At 39.3% G+C, this 21,447-nt stretch overlaps 1 protein-coding gene across 1 annotated transcript; it reads left to right on the top strand.

Annotated features, from left to right (window-relative positions):
* The first annotated feature begins 3,767 nt into the window (after positions 1-3,767).
* irx3b (iroquois homeobox 3b) lies at positions 3,768-6,593 on the top strand. Its single transcript, XM_058407641.1, has 2 exons — positions 3,768-4,163; positions 4,751-6,593. Exons 1-2 carry the CDS (start codon positions 3,954-3,956, stop codon positions 5,642-5,644), a joined length of 1,104 nt encoding a protein of 367 aa, XP_058263624.1. The 5' UTR covers positions 3,768-3,953; the 3' UTR covers positions 5,645-6,593.
* Positions 6,594-21,447: the final 14,854 nt, after the last annotated feature.

Consider the following 21,447-nt stretch of genomic DNA (forward strand, 5'->3'; position numbering starts at 1 on the left):
CTGTCCATTAAAGCAGCAGATCTGCCATATACCTAAAGAGATAGCATTCTTTTTTCCTATGCATGCTTTTCTTAGGGGAGGGGACACAAGGGGTCATTTGTGAATATGTAACAGGGAAGGGAGGTCTGTCATTTTGAGTGACAGATATGAAAGCTGTGAATATTTAAATGCACCCTTACATATCCTTATCTGACTGCTGTGGACAGATGTCAACATAGCAGAAATACTGGCAGGTTATAGGAGACCACCAGAGACAAAAGATTTCCTAATTCTCACAGTGAAAGGGAGACAGCTGACAGTCAACTTTGTCCACTGATAAAACCATTGAGAGGTTAAAAGGGTTCAAATAAGAGTGGCTACTTTTGTCTGTTGGTCTGTCAAACCATGTGATCAAATATAACAAAACAAATTTGATCCTCTGGGATTTTTACTCCATACATTTATCAATGTCATAAAAAGGACCAATCTAAATAAAATCTAAAATCTGGTCTAAATAACACAAATCTAAAAATATGAATACAAATTTAGACCCAAGTTCTGTATTCCACACAAATAGCAATGAGGTGGTATTTACTAAATCTTCTGAGCAAGGCTGAATGGTGTTCATATTCTGTCCCAGAAGACTAGGCCATCCTGTAAATAGTGAACTCATATCAAAACCTTTGATTTGCCTGCCCTTTTCCATGGCTGTATGAGGGGAAAAAAGGAAGGATGAGAAAAAAATCCCAGCTCAATTTAAGTCTGATCCAAAGAGCTTACAACTGTAATTAAATCATTAAATTCTTGTCCATGCTTGACAGAGCGGAGAGAAATTAACTTCCCCACCAACCTCATTTTCTATTTGAACATGAAATAATGATTTTCTGCCAGTCTAATGACAAAGCCAACATCTGATCTGTGCTGCATCCGATGGGGATTAGCTCCAGCACCGGCATTAGAGCTCATTACCAGCTTGAGTGCAGAATTATTACATCTTGTAATTGGATGGGGAGATTTATATACAGATCTGAGGCCAGTCTCTGTAATATTGTAATTACAAGCTTGGTTGGTCAGCTACTAAACTTCAGAGAGAAACAAACAGAGCAGAGTGTGGGTTTTATTAACCTGTAACCCTTAAGCAGAGGGAAATCGCTTGTGTTAAGCGTTAAGGGCGGAAATAGGTTTGTCCTTTTCACCGGCGTCCAGTGAGGAAAGAGAGCGCAAGAAAGAAGGGAAGGTGTTTGGTGTATGTCAGAGGTATAATCGGGCCAGGGATGAAGAGAGAGGGACAAAATGAGCTGTCTCTTCAGCCTGGCTGAGTGCAATGTATCTATTACTTAAGACTAACTGGCTGTGAAGCTGTCCATTCTGTGTGCCATAAGGGGGCTGTTTCTGCTGGCTAAAAGGGAAAAAAAGGTATTGATTCCTCAATCAGCCATTTGCCTGCTAAGAGTGAGAACGAGAGTGGAGAGGGAGAGAGCTTGAGAGACAGATGGAAACGGAGGAGGAGAGGAGAGAAAGAGATGGGTGTGTGTGGGGTGGGGGGGCGGTTGGGGTGGATGTTCAATTAATTTGCAAACACCATTTCTCTCTTTCCCCCCCCCCTTCAAGTGATTCCAGCGTGCAAATCAATGTTGACAGGTCAGATTGGCTGCCACTAATCTTGGCATAACAACTCTGCAGTCAGAAGCCCTCCGGTAATGGAGTGCTTATTTAGGCTCATCGGCCTGTGCAGGTCCAGAGAGGCTCGATCAATGCTGGCGAGAGATAGGATTGATGAGGTCTTGGTAGAAAGCTGAATCTCTAAAGCCATGGAGGATTGTATAGTGTATTTGAGTCAGGTTAATAAAGAAAGGCCCAGAGCCTTGTCCTGCTTTTACCAATTTCACTATGCCTTACAACACCTACAGTGGCTGAAAACCGAAACAGCTGTGGAAAAGGTCCGGCTTGTATATGGGATTAGTCACTGGTTTTGTGGTCACACAGGAAAATGATATGTTACTGTGATAGTAACAAGCAGACCTATAACCCAGCTATTTATCATGTAAACACTCCAAACAAGACTGATTTTCTTCCTGAATGATCATTTGTTTCATTTTCACTATAACTTGGTAAACTAATATAACTCTGTGTTTCTCTCCCTTTGAGTTCACGTTACAACATCTTACAACTCAGCAAATTTACTTGAAATGAATTTCAAGACTTTTTTAAATGAGTTTTTTAATGTTAAAAATTAGAGAATATGGCTGATATAAAAAAAATCTTTTCTCTTCTCTTTAAAGATTAAATTAATTCACATGATTGGGACTAGCTGACAGACTTGTGCGTTTTTTTTTTTTTTTTAAATTAGTTTAACAAACAGACAGCACAAAGAAGATCAGTAAACTAAACATTTGCATTTTTCTGTAAGTGGTGATGTAGGTGTCAGGTTCTGCTCTTCAGGCTTACTTGGTTTCATTATTGATCAGCTATTCTATTAAATCAATGCGCATGGTGTAGCGTTTTCAGGTTTGTTCAGTATAATAACATCCTCATCAAACTAATCTGTTTTAAACGAGTCACGTAGAGAAATAGAGAGAGAATGTGTTTTTCCCATTATAATGAATAATAATCCAGATATTAGTAAACAGTTTTTTTGTTTCTTTTATTGTTCTACATATCTAATTCCGAAAATATTCAAGTATATCATATTTAAGGTACATTTAAGGTTTTCTGTTGTTTCGAGTTTTTTAATTAATTATTTTATTATATAGAATATCTATTTCTTACAGTCTTCCCAGTTAGGTATAGACCAGTAATGGATTTTCAGGGGGTTGGGAGAGATTGGACTGTTTGAGTATTTGATGACTGCGTGTTGAAATCAAATTTCGGTAATGAAGTTAGAGCCGCTCTTCCGGCGCTTCTCTAAGAAATTCTCACTCCAGCTTTTCTGCTTCTACTTCGTTATAGTTCCATAAAATGAAGGTTAAAATTATTTCTAAGATGACACTAATGTTGCCAAATGTGTACAAATAAGATAAATATCTGAACTATTCGAGTGGTGTTATTTTATAGCGGATATATATATATATATATATATATATATATATATATATATATATATATATATATATATATATATATTACAAACTTAACATTTTAGCTACATTTCGTTAAACAGAGACTTAAGAGGTTCAGATATTTTATTCTAAATTATAACTAGCTATGGCTAATATGGAATCACTGTGATAAATACTATTTATTGAGGTGTTAAATATAGTTAGTATAGAACAAGGTTGAAATTCACAAATACCGATTCTCAAGATAAACATGTTTTAACAATTATTATTATTATTATTATTATTATTATTATTATTATTGCTGTTGTTTTTGTTGTTCAGCATGTTATTAAACTCATTAATTAGGTTTAAAATGTACACATGATTTATTATAATCATCCCAAGTTAACTGTTTTTATATATTTTATATTATACTCCTTCTCTATAAACGAACAGTTTTTTATTAAAAAAAATTTTACGTTTAAAATCAGGGATTTTCTATCAAAAGGCCACGGTGTAGCAGAATTGTGTTTATCCGATTCGTTTGTGGGCTAAATATATTTTGAAATGATTATGAGATAATAGGTTGATATTGCCTAATAGTCTCGGCGACAGACTGCGTTCGTGTGTGTGTTTGAGAGAGAGAGAGAGAGAGAGAGAGAGAGAGAGAGAGAGAGAGAGAGAGAAACGAGTGGTGTGTTTAAGAAATGGGAGGGGCTACCGAGAGACTAGAAATGTCAATCACACCAAGGGCTCGGAGCAATCAGAGGCAATCTGGGAGGACCTGACCTCAGTCCACCCGGATCAATAAGCGAGTGAGAGAGGGGCGCTCATCGGCTGAACACTTTTCATTGCGCGCGCGCTTTCACGTGGATCGCCGGTGTCAGAGGGGACAGTGCGCTTGTGTTCAGGTGCTGGGACCTCGAGTGTAGCACCATGGCTCTCCCGCAGCTTGGCTATAAGTATGTAAGAGCGCTGTATCCCACTGATCGGGCCGGAATGCTGGCGGGCCGTGTGGGTGCTGAGCTCAGCCCGACCAGCAACATCTCTAACTCCCTGTCTGTGTACGGATCTCCGTTCAGCGCCAGCCAGACATACAGCGCCTTCCTGCCCTACTCCAGCGACGTTTCCGTGCTCAACCACCTGGTGAGTATTATAAACGCTTCTTAATGCATTTTCCGAGAAGTGCTGAGTGCTGGCTTAATGCGTTGTTTTATTATTATTATTATTATTATTATTATTATTATTATTATTATTATTATTTAAAAAGCTTGGGTTCTCGGACAAATATGTCAACATTTTATGACTGTAATACGATTGTTTATTCGGAATGTGTATCGTAAAAAAAAAGAAAAGAAAAACGTTTTTTTTTCTAGTATCGAAATGTACTTAACTCGTGTTTATACAGAAACCTCCTGAGTGTTCACTTACATTCAACAGAAATGTAACACACAGGAGGTCCATATAAGCCGTAAACTAATAATTATTATTGCCTAATAATAATAAGAATAAAAGAAGTCCATGTGTTCATTGAAATTAAGGGAACGTTGTTCACGGAAAGAAAGTTAGACTTTTTTTTAATAACATTTACAAAAACGGTTCCTAGAAGCATCACGAGCCCCTGAGCAGCCCTAAAATATCCTACAGTGGTTTTTAAAGTTGTTTATTCAAACCATAGGATTTTGCTGTATAGGAAATGTCTCACGTGCTTGTATACTTCTGTGTTTATTCAGGCCAGTCCATACGAGCTGAAAGAGAGTCCCGGTATGCAGCACCCAGGGTTTCCCGCTGCGCACCCAGCTTTCTTCCCTTATAGCCAATATCAGTATGGAGATGCGTCTCGACCCAAAAACGCCACTCGCGAGAGCACAAGTACTCTGAAGGCCTGGCTGAGCGAGCATAGGAAGAACCCATATCCCACCAAGGGCGAGAAGATCATGCTCGCCATCATCACCAAAATGACCCTCACCCAAGTGTCCACCTGGTTCGCCAACGCGCGCAGGAGACTGAAGAAGGAGAACAAGATGACCTGGGTACCAAAGACACAACCGGACGAAGAGGGAAACGTTTACCCGAGCGACAACGAAGGCGAGGAGGACAAGCGGGACGAGGACGACGACGAGGAGATAGATCTGGAGAACATCGACACGGAGAACATCGAGAATAAGGACGACTCGGACTGTCGGGACGAGCTCAGGTCGGATTCCAAAATTACGGAAACGGACAGGAGTGACTCGGACGCGTCCGAGGGGTTTGAGGACACGCAGAGACAGGAGAAAAGTTTTGTAAAAAGCAGCGGGATGAAAGGCATGGACAGCTGCGCGGAGGGACAGAGGGACGAGGACAGGAAAAGCCCCACAGCAGAGCCTTTGAGGAATCTAAATCCACCACAAAAGCCCAAAATTTGGTCTTTGGCTGAAACAGCAACGACACCAGATCATCCGAAAAAGTCTGCAGTAATGAGCAGGACTGCTGTGCAGAGCTCTGCGGGGAACATGCACAACTGGACAAAAATGGCCATTTCTGCTCAGCAGCTCGCATTAACACACCATTACTTTGGACTTAAACAGCCGAGCAACAACGTTATGATTAACAAGCACGCAGACGCCAGGACTCACGCCTTATGAGCCCCTTCCTTACAGACTAGAGTGGACAGTGAAATAAATATTTTTCGTCGTGTTTTTCTATTCGACATTCTCCGCATGGATAAATGCAATACTTCATTTCCGCGTCATAAAAAACAGTAATTTTGTTGGAGAAAATAAGAGAAAGTGTCTATTGATTTTTTACATAAATAAGGCTTTGGATTTGTAACATAGCTACGGATGTTGCCTAGCACTTCCCTTAATATGAGAGTATAATAGAGTAAATGTTTATATTGCTAACTTATCCACCTTTTCGCTGTGTTTATTTATCAGAGCCATGTGATCACCCTGATCTGACCACCAGTCCACTGAATGAAATGGTTTAAGGAACAACCTCACTGCAGCAATTTACTTAAACATTCTGGAAATTACGTTTTATTCATTTAATGATATGAAAAAAGAACGGTGCCTTTAAAAAACATTAATGAGATCCATCTCCTGCTTTAAGACTGAGTGCAAACAAATAAAACCTCAAACGAAATAGTTTAACAACTCTCCCCTTTTAAACTGATATTGTCTAAATGATTACACCAAGACCATTTTTATTGTGAAACTAATTTTACAGATATGTGTGGTTATTTCTGAATGCATATATCTCTCCATAATGTAAAAAGATTTGTTTTAAATTCGTTTTTTTTCTTTTTTTAAGTACAACACTTCGGCCATTATCGAATATGTTTTACGCATCTATTATTTAACAGGTTATGAAATCACATTCTGTAAATCAAACATTAAACTCGTTTCTTTTATGAATGGTGTACACTACAAAATTAATTTGATTATGTGAATTGTTTTTTTTTTTTTGTAAATGCAAAATGAACTTTACTTACTTTAAATACTGTACAAAACTATTTTAAAAAATATTAAAACGAAAGCACACTCTAACTAAACAAATGCAGCTGCACATGTTATGTCTGAGATTTTATGGGGGTCTGTATTAATATTAGCTCAATAAAACAATCAGTATTTACGCACAGAGTAGCTGTTTAGGTATCTTCCTCACATACTTGACCACTTTCTAAATATTTCTAGACATAGAAAAAAAAATCTTCTGTTAAAAATCTTCTGTTTCTAAGTCTGAAAGTCGAGCTATGAAATGTAGATGAAAGTTAAAAATGTGTAAACAATTTAACTCTTTACACTTTCAAACATTAGCATCAAAAACCATACAGCTGTTCAAAACCACATAACATCTGCTGTACTAAATAGTGCTTTAAAATAATGGGCCGTAAATGTTCATTACCAGTTCAACACATTATTTAGGGTCATTTGCGCGTTTGGTGGCCTGTACTGTAGTGTAGTAAAACTATTTATTAAAAAGCAATTTTGGACACCTTTACACGCTTAAACTGCACTGACCTCACATTTTAATAGTTTCATAAATAAAATTCAATAAAGGTAAGTGAATGAAGTCTTTATAAAACGCTAAAGTTAATAAAGCGATTATAAAAGCGCTTGTGCTGGGAGAAAGAGGAAGATGTTTGCTGGGGGAACTGGTGGGGTATTTTACACTAGAGCTCCCTCTACAGGAAGTCCACAGAGCTTGTTTGATTTCCATACATTATGGAGTGAGGACAACTTTAGCAAATTTTCTGTCTAAAAGAAAGAAAAGAACTTTTTTGTTCACCACCATGAAACTTCATTTACTTTATTTTATCCAAGACAATCATACTGTCACATCTAACCCCACATATCGGCATATCTGACAACATATTACCCTCAAATATTAATAAACAAATTGTCTGCTTATTGAATAAATAAAGTTTTCTTATTAGAAACATGCTAAACAACATAAAAGATGTCAAACGTTGAAGCCATTGTGCTTTTCAAAGCTTTTGGCTGGGTGAGAAAAGCAGAGGACAAAAAGGCAGTGGACGTGTCACTCGGGTGGACAGGCTCTATAGAGTGGGAGGAGGCCCGGATTTCATGGCCGTTTATGAGTGAGCATTCTGAGGGGACTGCATTCAGTGTAACACAATGGGGAATCGTCTGGATGCAGGAACAGGAGGGCAGACGGGGGGCTTGCACCATTCACCCATCAGCAGGCTGAAAATTCCTCTCTCTACTCCCACAACCCCTTTCAGGAAAAGTTACAGGACAATTATGGTAATAGTTCCGCTTTGTCAAGGGTAAAGGCGGAGGCCTTAGAGGCCAGAGAGTTCTTATTCCACTTGACATTTACACTGGCCTACTCTACGTGTACTCACGGTTTGGCTGATGCGAGGTGCCGGCTCATGAGGAACACAGCCATTACAGAGGGGATTGCAGGATGGCTTAAGGACGTTTCCTGGGAGCAAGCTGAAATAGCAGCTAATATTAGGCTACTGTGGTGCATTCAAAATAAGTAAATGCTATCTTGACAATTAGTCAGATAACTAGATGGGAATGGGGAAAACAACTTTTCTTATTGTTTGCAAGGCCGCACATTATTCATTATAAAGGCCCAGAATTTAGACACAGTGTGTGAACTAATAAGACACAGTTTCCTCATCACTTGAGAAAATGTGCTGGCAGTCATCTCACACAGTGGTGTCACTTTCAGCATGGTGGCTGCTGGCCAAGCTGTGAGCTGAAGTCAATGAGTAACGCAGTATGGATCTTCATTTCAGCTTCACAGCTGTCCCTGTTCTTCTTTGTTCTGGCCTATATTTCATGTGCCGCATTATTTCTATCCGAAGCTTTTATGTATGAAAAATCACCTTGTCTTTGACTTCAAATACGTGGACAGACACTGATAAGTGATATCCATCCCAAAAATGTGTGGCACATCTCTGAGTTTGCTGTCAGAGAGTTTTGAAATTATATTTTGACTTCTCAGTTGAAAGCCTAAAAACCCTCTAGAGCGAGAGTGTGAACAAATATCCCAGATTTCCCTCCTCGTTTCCCTGCAATATTCACAGCACTCTCTCTGGAAACTCAAATGACCTTGAGAAATGTGGGAGATCTTAGATCACCTTACAATTAAACAATCAAACACTGAAAATAGGACTCTCTCATAGGGCTGCACCCCGAATGACCATGGGAAATCGCATGGCTAATATAATTTTACAGGTGGATACACAGGAAGATTGGGATGTAATTACCTGTATTAAAATGTCAACCTCGAAGAATTCCCAAGCGTCCTCCTCACTCCATGTTCAGGGTGGACTACATGTTCAGTATGTATCGTGTGTAGGGAAAAATATACAGTTGGTGGATTATGAACTTAGGTAAACATGGGTAAGTGGATGTGATTTTCAGAAACAGAGATAAATAAACATAAAGTGTGATGTTGAGGTAAAATCCACATCCAGTGTATTTAAATGAAATTGTTTTCTGTCATTCATCTATAATAAGAGTAAGTTTGTTGTAGTCAGAGAGTGACCAGTGATTAAGAGCCTAAAGAATTTTTTCCCCAGTTTGTCCCAGAAGTGTTCCAGTTTAGAAACTAGAATCATTTTATAAGCTGTTTTGCAAAGAACATCAGATAAACATTTATAAGAAATGTTCTGTACAATTTTGAAAAAATATATTAATGTTGGTCATTGTTATTTTTTTATTTAGTATTATCTTAGATTTTCTATTTAAGCATCCATGGGAATAAGCAAACCAAGAATTTCATTGTCCAAGCAACTTTTGTGCATTTCATAATAAAATCCGTACTGTCTGAAGTTATTCAGTCTGTGTTATTTCAGCCTTAATGCCTTGCTGCTTCTTTAAAGTCGTTCTTTTGCAGAACTGCAATCCGAAGGGACAAGCTCTACCTGGAGCAGTTTTTCTTTCAAGTGTGGACCATTTCTCTCTCACTCTCTTTCTCTTCCTGACACCCTGTCACAGCAAGCTCTCAAACACGTGTGCACGACCACTGCAGCTGTCCGACACCCTTCACACGTTCCCACTAAAATAGCACCAGACTAACCGGGCCACTAGATCATCCGTGTCCCAGTATGTGGCTCATCTTCTGGTTAGAGGATGAGGTGTGGCCTGCTTGCTGGAGGAACATGCCTGGCCCTCATGTTGGCTCTGACACACATACTCTAATGAAAAACCAACACAGAAACACGAGGTACTCATGAGGACAGCTGTAACACAGACACACATTACTCTGTTCTCGTGCTTGTTAGGATGCTACAAGGTTTAGTCACATAATGTGGCTTGAAAGATAGAATCAATAAGATATTTAAACATGACAGGACAGATATATAACAGCCTTCTATCCTGGCCTGTAGAGATTTTTTTTTTTATAAAGAGACGTCCACGAGAGCTTACAATAAATACAGTTCTGCACATCTTCGGTGACGGATAAATCATCTTTCCGTTTCCAGATCAATACTTTAATATATATCGGCCTTTTATTTGACAGCAGAGGGGACAGAAAAAGAGTAGATGGTTTGTAGAACTCATTCGCCTCATTCATAATTACAGCTACACATGTAAGACCAAGGGCAGCCTGAGACCAAGGGCAGTCTAACAAAAGGTTTGGTCACGAATGGAAGCAAAAAAAGATAGCAACAAGAGGACAGGGGAAATCTCAGAAGGCTTTGAAAGTAGTATACAGCCCCTAGGCTATCCTTTCTCCTGCCATATACCTGAAAAAAAAAAACAAAAAAACACACATCGTAGCCAGGGGACGCTGTGGAATTCAGTTTAAATTAAATATGAGCTTGTTTCACCAAGTGAATAAACTAGTTCTTACATGCTGCCAACCTTCGTGAATCTAGACGTTATTTATATTCACATCATAATGTCTCAATATTGTTCGCTCACCTGAGAGACTGTTAGGTAAGAAGGGTAATGTAATTAGAATCGCAGACAGAGCGAGAGGTCAGGATTTTAGTTCGTTTGCTATCGAGTCTAGGTAGAGCGAAGGTGCTATGATGTCTCCATACCAATTTCTTCTTAAAGGTGGAACTTTCTTCAGAAGTGTTCTCTTGCTCCTTCCTCTCCCTTAAGCCTGGCAGGGATGCAGGAGCGTGAACATGAGTGATGGTCAGTTTCAAAAGAAAATACACAACTTTCAAAAAATCTTATCAAATGGACATCTTGCTGAGTTGGAGAAAGAGAATATTTCATTAAAGCTCTTATTATATGAAAGGCCACACTGTTATGGCCCATGGTAACTTAAAGAATCCAGCAGTCCTCTGCAGCTGTGCAGGGCTAGCACTTGAGAAAGGAGAAGTTACAGACAAACACAATGGGCTGTCCGGGTTCCTCGCTAGGACGTGTTTTATTTATTTGCTGTGCTCGTGGGTGGACGAGTGGCCGTATTTGTCAGGTGAATAAGAGGAGAGGTATTGAAGTGTATGAAATATTCACCAAAGCGGTAATGATTCCCCTGACAAAGCAAAGGGGGCATTGAGAAGAGAAAACTGGAGGTGGAGAATAAGAGAGGTGGATACAAAAGCTCCTGGCCTTTTTTCCAAGAGAATGGCAGACAAAAGAGCAGAGATGCCAAATAGATTCCTTTCAGATGCCTCTTTCACGTCCTCCAGTGGCATCAGAGTACATCAGTGCTTATGAATCAGACGGTTTCAACACACTCGACAGACGGTAATAAATGTGCTAAAATTCTATTGTATAAAAGGCATCTCTGAGGGAGAATCAAAAGAACGTCACAGAGGCATGGGCATCTCTGGTCACATTCATATTTATGGCTATTATGACTAAAAAGTGCAAATGCATTTGTAGTGCGTTTGAAGAAAGACGAAATAAAAATCGATGTGCTTTTTGCTCCTTCGGCCAGGTAGCACATAAAGGGACGGGGGAGTGGAGGAGGACAGAATGAAAGAGAGAGGAAATAGAAAGATTAAAATTAAAAAGCAAACCTCAAATATCAGTGAGAGTGGTGTCTCTAACTGTAAATAACGTTTGTCTGATCTAAAGATAAACAGGTATTAGTAGTCATTTCTTTTGTAGAATAAAATATGGAAAAAAATAAATCCAACGGTCCACTCTGTTATAGGACCGTGATAACAGCACTCAGGTTTGTTTTATTCTACTACTTATTCAAACTATTGTCATTTTCACTTTACTAAAAAAAAACCTGCCATGTCCTCAACACAAGTTGGTTCCAATTGTTCCTTATAACAGATATAATCTGTCATTTCTTCACCAAAAATTCTGGAATTTAACAAAAACAAACTAGAGTTTCAGAGTTAATAAGAAAGCACAAATGCCTCTGTCCTGAAGACTTTTCCATAGCAGACACTGGAGACTCAGAAAACCAGATCAGTATTTTACAAATCTGTTCAATATTAGCCTTAGATTACGACGAGCATATGTGAACAACATAGAATGGAATAAACATAAAAAATATCTGAGGATTGATGCTTCACTATAGAGGAAGATTCTGTAAACTTCAGCATAGTGAGAATAATATTTTATAGCTAAAAAGGAAGAAAGCACAAAAATAACATCTGCATGAAGCATAAAGCCCATAACTATAAATAAACTCTTGTATAATACAGTAAATAATACCTGAGAATATCTGATATTACTCTCCAAAACATATTTATAGCTGGAGAACTCAAAACATTTCTCAAACCATAAGATTAAAATGGCAGGTTGTTACAAAGCTATAAAGAACTGGAAAACCTTGTATAGATGAAACACACACACACACACACCCCAGAGGTGTCAATGCTGATGGACAACAACATTTGTCCATTTGTCAAATGCATAAGAATAAGTGCGCCCAGAGGCTGACGGCTACATAAACAGTGCTTAATGAGCCCAGTCATGAGGTCAACACCCACTAATGTGGCAGAAGTGGAACTGATAAGTTGCACTTAGTGGAATAAAACTGGAGGGGCTGAAGTAATGGCTGAAGTTTAATCCAATCTCTTCAGTAGGAAAATTTTAAATCGATCACTGTTATTTGTGTAGCACTTATAACAGACACATCATCTTGCCTCCACCCCCATTCTGCACACCATCACACTTTCATTTACTATTTCATTTTACACTGGATATAAAGTTAGTGTATTATTTTACAGGTAATAGTTTGTTTCATTCCCTAACATAGACATATTACTCCAACCAACAAGAAAAACATCAAGTGGAAACAGGAAGAGGCGGAAGAAATAGCAATATAATAGCAACAATGACAACAACAATAATAATAAAAATAATAATGATAATGTTCTTTCGATAGTAATATATTATTATTATTATTATTATTATTATTATTATTATTATTGTTATTATTGTTATTATTATTATCATCATCATCATTGAAACATTAATCAAAGTTTAGCCTCTTCCCATCCCGGCTACCATAACACAACAGACAGATTAATGTACATTTAGAATTATTAGATTATGTAGTGTCATACATGAAATGTTATAATATGCAAATTCCAGTGAGAGTTTCCTTATTCAACAATGTTGTCCGGTGCATCTGTCTGGTCAAACTCACATCTGGACAGAGTGCATGTATCACTATAATGTTACATGAATAATGCCTTGAATTGTAGTTAAATCAGCTAAACTGAAAGAAGCTTTTATTGTCATTTCAACCACACCAGGACCCCGGTGCTACATAGACAACATAACATATAACTACAGAACAAAAACCACAACACAGAAAGTTTGTCCTAGCTACATAAAGTGCGACGTGTGCAACCTGGTGCTAACAGTGCAAAGACAAGACAGGGCAGAAACAGACAATACAAACCAACACAGGACAGTACAGGACATACAGCGCAGAAAAACATGCAAACTAGAGGAAGTGTAAAGCCAGTGATATATGTTTGTAAACATGTACAGTACAGTAGCAGTGATTAGGGATTACATGTGTAGTATAATACAGTAAATAGAATAATATTACAAAATAATACATAAAAAATAGCAGAATAATTCATAATAAAAACAATTACAAATGAAAATAGATTTGTTTATACAGGAACATCATACCACTCTGTAGGGAATGGGACTGAGGCTCAGTGTGATTTATAAATGTGAATCAGCTCACAGATGCTGTGTGCTTGTGTACAAGAGGCACTGTGGAGTTGCACTGGACCGAACCTCCTGCCTGAGCTGTTAAATAAATGCTTGGACATTTTCACAAGGATCATATTATTTCTAAATATTATTAATATTACAAACACAGTACATAAACATATGTAGCGTGCTGTATGATGAGTCAGAACGAAATTCGGGTTGTTGCTTATCCAGGGATTTCCACAACATTGGTGTATGATTCTGGGGTTAACGCACATGTATTCGGAAAAGGGATAAACCATCATACATCATCCTTCAATCTGCAGAATGCCTTGCTGTTATTGGCTCCCTGCTGCAGCCCCTGCATAAATATGAATGAGTTTAATTTTATTTAGACATATATGAGAGTATACTGAGACATATGACATGGAAATAAGAGACTTTTTCCACGCCACTGAAGCTGATTCATCATTTGTATAGGAATCGTTTAATGAATCATAGGCAGATTCATTCATACGGCCATTCCATGCCCTCTGATATCTGAGCTCTTTTCTACGTAATTTTGATGACTAAGGACCATCTTTGAAATTTTCACTCTGTAATGAGCAAATGTGAGAGCAGAAAAAAGTCCTGAAAAATTATGATGAAGAAACAAAGAAGCCAGAATGAGGAGCCCATCCTCCACGAGGCAGCACTGGATGGTGAAGCTAAACAGCTGTATTTAGATCATACAGAGGATACCAATGTCTGCAAGATCTAAGTCTGTTGATGATATAGGATTATACAGGACATGTTAGATACATCATGTGCAGGATGTGTCTCTGAGGATGAGGATCATGAGGATCTTGAACATATGAGGCTGCATTTGTCCACTAAAGATTAGGAGTTTGATGCAGAGAAATGTGTGACAAAACACTGATTAACAATATTTGTGGTACTGACCTACAAGCGTATTCCCATGGTATGACCTCAATGAGCAAGAAAGAGTAAAACAATAAAAGAGAAGAAATAAGTGAACGATCATTCTTCTGAGTTATAGGTATTCAGTGAGGTATTTTTGTAGAGTTATAATAAGAAGGGGCAGTATAGAGAGGCATGGCAGTAAAAGAAAGGCTCCATCTGCGTTCTGACTGCAGCTTACACCCCGTATGTGACAGCATTGATTTAAAACTTCTGCAAGTACAGAGCTAAAAGCCACCCTGGTTTCATGCTAACTGACTTCAATAGCATGTGACAAAGAAGAAAATGGAGTGAAACTATGAGCTGCACAGACACAAGGTGACAGAAAATCATTACAGGCATCATCTGTATGAATATTTAATGAAAGGACATTTGGTCTACTGCAGGTGGACAGGAGCAATGTCATCCATTAAGAAGTGGATAAAATACGAGCACGCTCTGTAATAGAACCTTCCTGATCAAACACTGTTTTGTTCTAGCCGTCAGTCTTACGCGACATGTTTCACGTTTATAGCTTGAGGATACGTAACATCGTCATTCTGAATGAAATGCCGTTTACAGCAAACTGGGTCTATTACACACCTATTACATAGTTATTATCACACAGAGAACATACGCATCATTTTGAGGCCCAAACGCAGAGCTCTGTCTCAAAGTGTGTCAAAGTTGTGACAGCCTGTGATAGGACTGCTTCCACGCAGCACGGCTGTTTCCAGCAGCAGCCCGAGAGCCCTCTGATCCATAATGACTTAGAAGTGCCGTGAAGACAACGCAAACATCTAAATAGGGAAGAAAAATATGACAGCGTAAGACGGGACTCTGTGCCTGGGAGTCGTCTTCAGGGCTGCCAGTGAGTGATGCTCTGTCACTCACACAAACGACTGCCATCATCGGCGAAGTCCCAGAGAGCCGCATTTCCTTCTTTATCTAATAGAAAGTAATGACACATACAGGCTGCCAGGCCTCTTTGGCAGCAATTGGGCCCTCTGGGGAGACATTTTGCATCTCTTGCCGCAATAAGAATAAACGCATAGGGGAGTCTATTTGGCTGAGTGTGATGGCTAGCGCGTCACTTATCGCAGCTCAATAAATCTCCATGCCTCAGTGAAGAGATGGGAGCAGTTATCGCATCTCGGCAGAGCTCACGTCGCGCGGGCCTCGATGACTGACGGCTGCGCGCATCATCGCAAATTATTTATCAAGGTAGAAGGAGGGGAGGGGTGATGTGATTTAGCCAGACAAGAAATAAAGGAAATCGAAAAATAAAAGAATTACAGAAATGGGGAAATGAAAGGGAAGGGAAGATGGGAAAACAGATGAACATCTAGAAGGAGAATGTAGACTTGGCGAAGAAGTAGGGCAAATTAAAACTGGCAAAATATAAGATCTCAATCAACAGCATGCTGCTGATCATGCTGTTTTGTCTGAAAGCATTACTGAAATTGAAAACCCGAGTTCAATTCTATTGTAGTCCTTTGCTTACCTTACAAGCTTCAGTGGCATAAAATCTTTCTCAGGCTACAAAGAAATATGGAAGGCTGTGAAATTACTATATTATATGATGCAAAGAGGACCAGGCTTATGTCAATTTGTTATTTTAGTGTCCTCAGATGCATTTTATTGAGTATCAAAAAGGTGCGTTTGTGTATCCTTCATATCTACAGCGACATCCAGCTATATGGCATGTGAGAGAGTATGTGCAGTATAGACATCTGCTTAGCAGATAGAAATGATGCATCCAGGCCTCGTGTTCCCCTGAGCCCCCTGCTCCCAAGTCCTCTCATTACAACCAAGCTGTATTCTCCACCGCTGTCACCTCATGAGGCAACATCTCTACACTAACACCGCATTCATCGCGACCAGTGGGACAGCAGATCTATATTTAGGGGAATGAAGTGTAAATATAATCAGTACTGTCACACACCTCACTGCATTCCCAGGCTTCAAGGCCCATTGATCATTAGCTCCCTTCAAATACCAGGTAGCATTTAATGTCGGCGGAGGGGAAATAATAAGGCTAACAAAGATGAATAATTGATGTGTTTGCAGCTACACATGCAGGGCGAGCTTTTTCATCGTTATTGTTGACTGTTAGGAAGAATCTGGTACTGCCTGTGTCAGAAGAAGAGGAAAATGTGTGCACAGTTCATTATGCTCCAAACAAACAACGGAGAGTGAAGTTCAATCTGAGCGGCTCAGCCAGATAAAAGCAAGCTGTCACTTTGTACTAATGAAATTTTTTCATTTGTTTGTTTTTTCACCAACGACACGCCTCAAATGTCATGTCCACCCAAGCAGCAGCCCCTCATTACTGCTGGTAATTAACTCGATATCTGACAGGACCGCCAGCACTAACCAAACTGAAGCTAGCTCGCCGCTGCTAGGACATGCTAATAAATCAGTGGATGACAGACACGCTACATAATGGGAGGCAGATGAAAAAAAAAAGCAAGAAGAAATGTTGATGTGAAATGTGGTTATCGTTGAATGCAGTAGGGGGCAGAGAGAGAGGATGGGAAACTCTCATATTAATGCTCTCTTATTGGTTGATATGAGGAGCTTTTCACAAGGTGTGTGTCCAAGGGTTGAGAGAGAGAGAGAGAGAGAGAGACAGAGAGACAGAGAGAGAGAGAGAGAGAGAGAGAGAGAGAGAGAGACAGAGAGAGAGTGGTATATGGAGAAAAAGACTGAAAGTGGGGGCGGGTGGGGGAGAGGAAATTACCTGGTGTCATGACCTCGCTCTAGTTCACAATCTAATGATGAATACTAGGCCGGTGCAGCATGGCAGATTATCCCAGTGGGGACCTATAAGCCTTTGGCTTGATTTATGGCATATTTATCCCCCTCTATCTGAGGGATGTCACCTCGATGGAGAGGGAAGGAGTCTGCGAGCAGAAATGACAGGGGGAGAATTATGTGGCCATAATTGTCAATCATCGCTGAATATGAGCTCCAACCCCTTCCGTTTTCATATTGGTGCCGCGATAAAGTTGTCGCCAAAACCATGAGGGCTTCTAATGCCACTGAGAAAGGGAATAATATTCACATCATTCTTTCCCTCACTCGCTGAGAGAAAGGACCTGTGTATGGTATAAGCCCAGAGGCAACCTAGAACCCAAAGCTGTGACATTAGTGCTGAGTATATATCTGCAAATGCTCCATTTTTCATTTTTTTTTGTTTTTTTGGAAGAGCTTGATTAGATTAGATTGGGAATCATTTGTATTGCCTGTCTAGGAGGTTATAAAAACATTAGTCAGTCTGCTGCCTTTAGCTGTGGCCCCACAGGAGCAACGGTAAAACAGAATCGTCAGGGGAAGCACGGGTCAGCGCGAGAACACTGCTGCTCTGAAGAATATACAGGCCACCAACTTCAGGCCTGTCCATCTGAAATCCCATTTTGAGCCATTTCAGCTGTTCAGTCTCAAGCAGGAAATGGTCCCAAATCTATCAAGAAGAAATTCGTATGATTTTCAAGCACTCAGTTTAATTGTTTCTTGTGAACTGGAAAACAGGTTGAAGTTTCAGTTGAAATGATTTCATACTGAGGCAGTATTGATTACGTTATGCCTTTCTGAGAGAAGAGTTCAGATCATTCAGTTCCATCACCTGAGTAAAGATTGCAGTGAAAGAGGAATCCCAGGCTGGAAATTATCTCCATTACTCTGTGCACTCAACTGGAAACCTCATTAAGCTATGTATAATCCTCTTAATCAAAGCCATTGCAAAAAAGAAGCTCAAAAGTGATAGCCATTATCGAAACATCCCTGAACTCCCAATGTTTCTTTTCTCATATAATTAGGAATAAGGTACTGGATAAGGTTCCAGACAAAGAACTGCTCACTCCGTACATCAATATGCTGGCTTAAATGTTTCGGAGAAAAAAAAAAGTGTGAAAGAACATTAAATAAAAACTAGAAGTAATGTTGCCTACGGTCTTGCCTCCTCGATGAGAGTCTGCTTGTGATTATTGCATAAGAGTGTCTCGTCACAGCAAGAGCCCGAATTGTATTAATGCAGCCGCACACCTCTGTATATACAGAGGACCCGCCCGCTTCTGCACTGACAGACCGTACGGCTAATTAAAGCAATAGGTGTGCAGATGCAGAGGGCCGCCGTGTTTCTACTGTGACACATGGCGCAAGCACACAAATAACTAGTCATCTGCCTAGTGCATCTAAGTGCCTTCCTTAGTGCAGCGCTTTTCATTTTTTACACCTGACAGCACAACGATCAGAGCTCATCAGTGGCAGCTGGTTGAGGGAGAGAGAAAGGGAGGAAGGGAAGGGCTTCAGAGAGGGCTGCATGCGCCTTTCGGTAATTGAGGGGAGATTACACGGTCTTTCAACCATGTAGTTGGTCATCACAACCCATTAACCATTTATATTAGATGCTGCTCCACAGTGTCAACAATCGTTTAGAGGACAGATGAGGTTCAACAGACAAAAAGGCCGTTTTTGTAATTGTAAAAGCAGCAATTTGTTAATTATTATACAGAATCCATAGCAATCATAAACATATTAATGACCATAAACAGAGAGGTGCTCTCTCTCTCTCTCTCTCTCTCTCTCTCTCTCTATATATATATATATATATATATATATATATATATATATATATATATATATATATATAAGCTGTATTACTTCCAAAAGTGCTAAATTCACCACCTCCAAACACTGGTCCTATTTTGTGCCATAAAGTATCTGTAGTCCTACCTGACTCTGTCTGTAACACTCAATTGAAATACTTATTGCCTCTAATCTAATACATAAAGAACATTACCTTTGAGTACAGCAGTTTAGCAAGCACTCTCACACAACTTAAACACATCAAATATGTGGTGCCATTCGTCTCATGAAACACACGAAACAAGAATCAATGTAAATCAGTCTGCCCAAGTCATTATTAATACTATAAGAAAGTGCTAATTAAGTTACTCTGGTCTAATGCTTTAACCAAGAGGCTGAAGTACTGTAATCGTGTTTCAGGCAAAGCAGAGTTAACCTCTCAGTGGCTTATTTTCCCAGTCAGAGCTAATCGATTGGAGGCGCTTGCTAAGGTCAAAATGGCCACCCTCTTCATTTCCCAAACAACCTGACCCTGAGTCAGTACACTAATGAGCTCATATTACACAGAGATCAATGGCATTGGATTCTCATTGGCAGTGGATCAGACCTGATTCAATAACACTGAGTGTCTGACCTCAGTCAGAGACCATGCAGTAGATATCAGCGCAATGAAAGAGTCAAAAAGTGTTTTGCAAACTCTGGACATGTGTATCTTTAAGGAGGTTACACACTCAAGGCAGTATTTGTATCTGAGTCTTTGCCATGGGAATCAGATGACCAGAATCAACACATCTCTTTCTAAGGAGAAGCATACGAAAAAGTTTATTTTTCAGGAAATATTATAGCTTTTTTTCTCAAATAGATTTCTATCATATGCTGAAATGCTCTTATAATAAATTATTTTCAATTATGATGCTGCTTGATACTGATGTAGTCCATTGCAAGTGTAAGATTTGGAAGTCCACTGTAGTTATTACCTCTAAGGTCATCGGGAAAGGTAATGAGAAACCATTTTAACAGTCTGTCAAACCCCTCTCCTGTGGGGCTCCTTAACATTCATTAATTAACTCACTAACTCTGTGATAATTCCCGTATTTACAGGGCCGGTCTCTCCAGCATGCAAATACATTAAACAGTGCTACTGAAAGCCTTCGTCTTGTCTGCCTTTTACATCAATACATCTGATACCTCCAATTTCAGGTATATTATTTTGTGTTCTCTGAAAGGTCTTAAAAAAAGTCTGTCTCTGTGAAAATGTAAAATCCTAGACATGAAGTCAAAATCATTATATTGCTCAGCACCAGTGGCCACACAAATTCTGTCTATAATGCTTTTTATCCTTTTACTCACATTGTCACAGCACACAAAAGAAGATAAATCTCACAATTACACCATTTTCTCACCGTCTTCCGTCCTCTAATTGCTGTCTCCATTTTAAGCACTAAAACAAGTGTCGATGTGTCTTTACACAGCATGAAGAAAAAAGAGAAAGAACTGTTAATATAATAAAAATCATACAGTGAATAAATGTAAAATATAGTTCAGCAGAAATGGGGCAGATGATGTTTGAAGGAAAAAAAACTTTTTTCTCCCCTCGCTGTATTAACATTATGATTCTCAACGTTAATGACAAGTGCAGGAGAATGTGAAGTGTTTCAGCTATAACTTTTATCACCTAATATTTTCCTATAAGGCAAAGGTGTCTGATGTACATTATTGTTATTTCTGAATCAAACACATTTATTTCCTTTAAAATAGTCAGAGCTGATGGCACAATACTGCACCAAAAATAAATCTGACATAATATCTATGGAAAAATAAATGTGATGGAGGTTTTCAAAAGTGGAGAAACAAAAAAGCAAACATACAAAACAAGTTGAACCAATACTGTTGCAAAAAAAAAAGAAAGGAAGAAAGAAAGAAAGCTAAGAAAGTTGTACTACCCCAGGGCTCACCTGCACCGTGCTGCCTAAATGGGGCTGATGCATTTTTCAGATGATGGAGGGAGACATGCGCACCCTGGGCAGTGGAGCTCCAGTCTGGCCCTGAGTAAATATAGAATTTGTTATTCAGGGTGACAAGCCTCGTCGCACTATCAGTGACATTTCAATCAGAAAGGGATTATCAGGAATACTCAGACTGTTCCCTGCTTCCAATTCTAAGCTCCAGCCGTTGTATTATGGTGTGCTCTAATGGTATGTTATGAGGTGGTTACGTCCATGTCAAATTGAACAGTCATGGTTATATCAGCTACACTGGCATGGGTATTTTTCTGCCTGGAATTAAACACAAATATAATTGTCTGTGACAAAAGTTATTTAGGAATGTCTTCTGGG

The sequence above is a fragment of the Hemibagrus wyckioides genome, linkage group LG14, assembly GCF_019097595.1.
Source record: "Hemibagrus wyckioides isolate EC202008001 linkage group LG14, SWU_Hwy_1.0, whole genome shotgun sequence".
NCBI lineage: Eukaryota > Metazoa > Chordata > Actinopteri > Siluriformes > Bagridae > Hemibagrus > Hemibagrus wyckioides.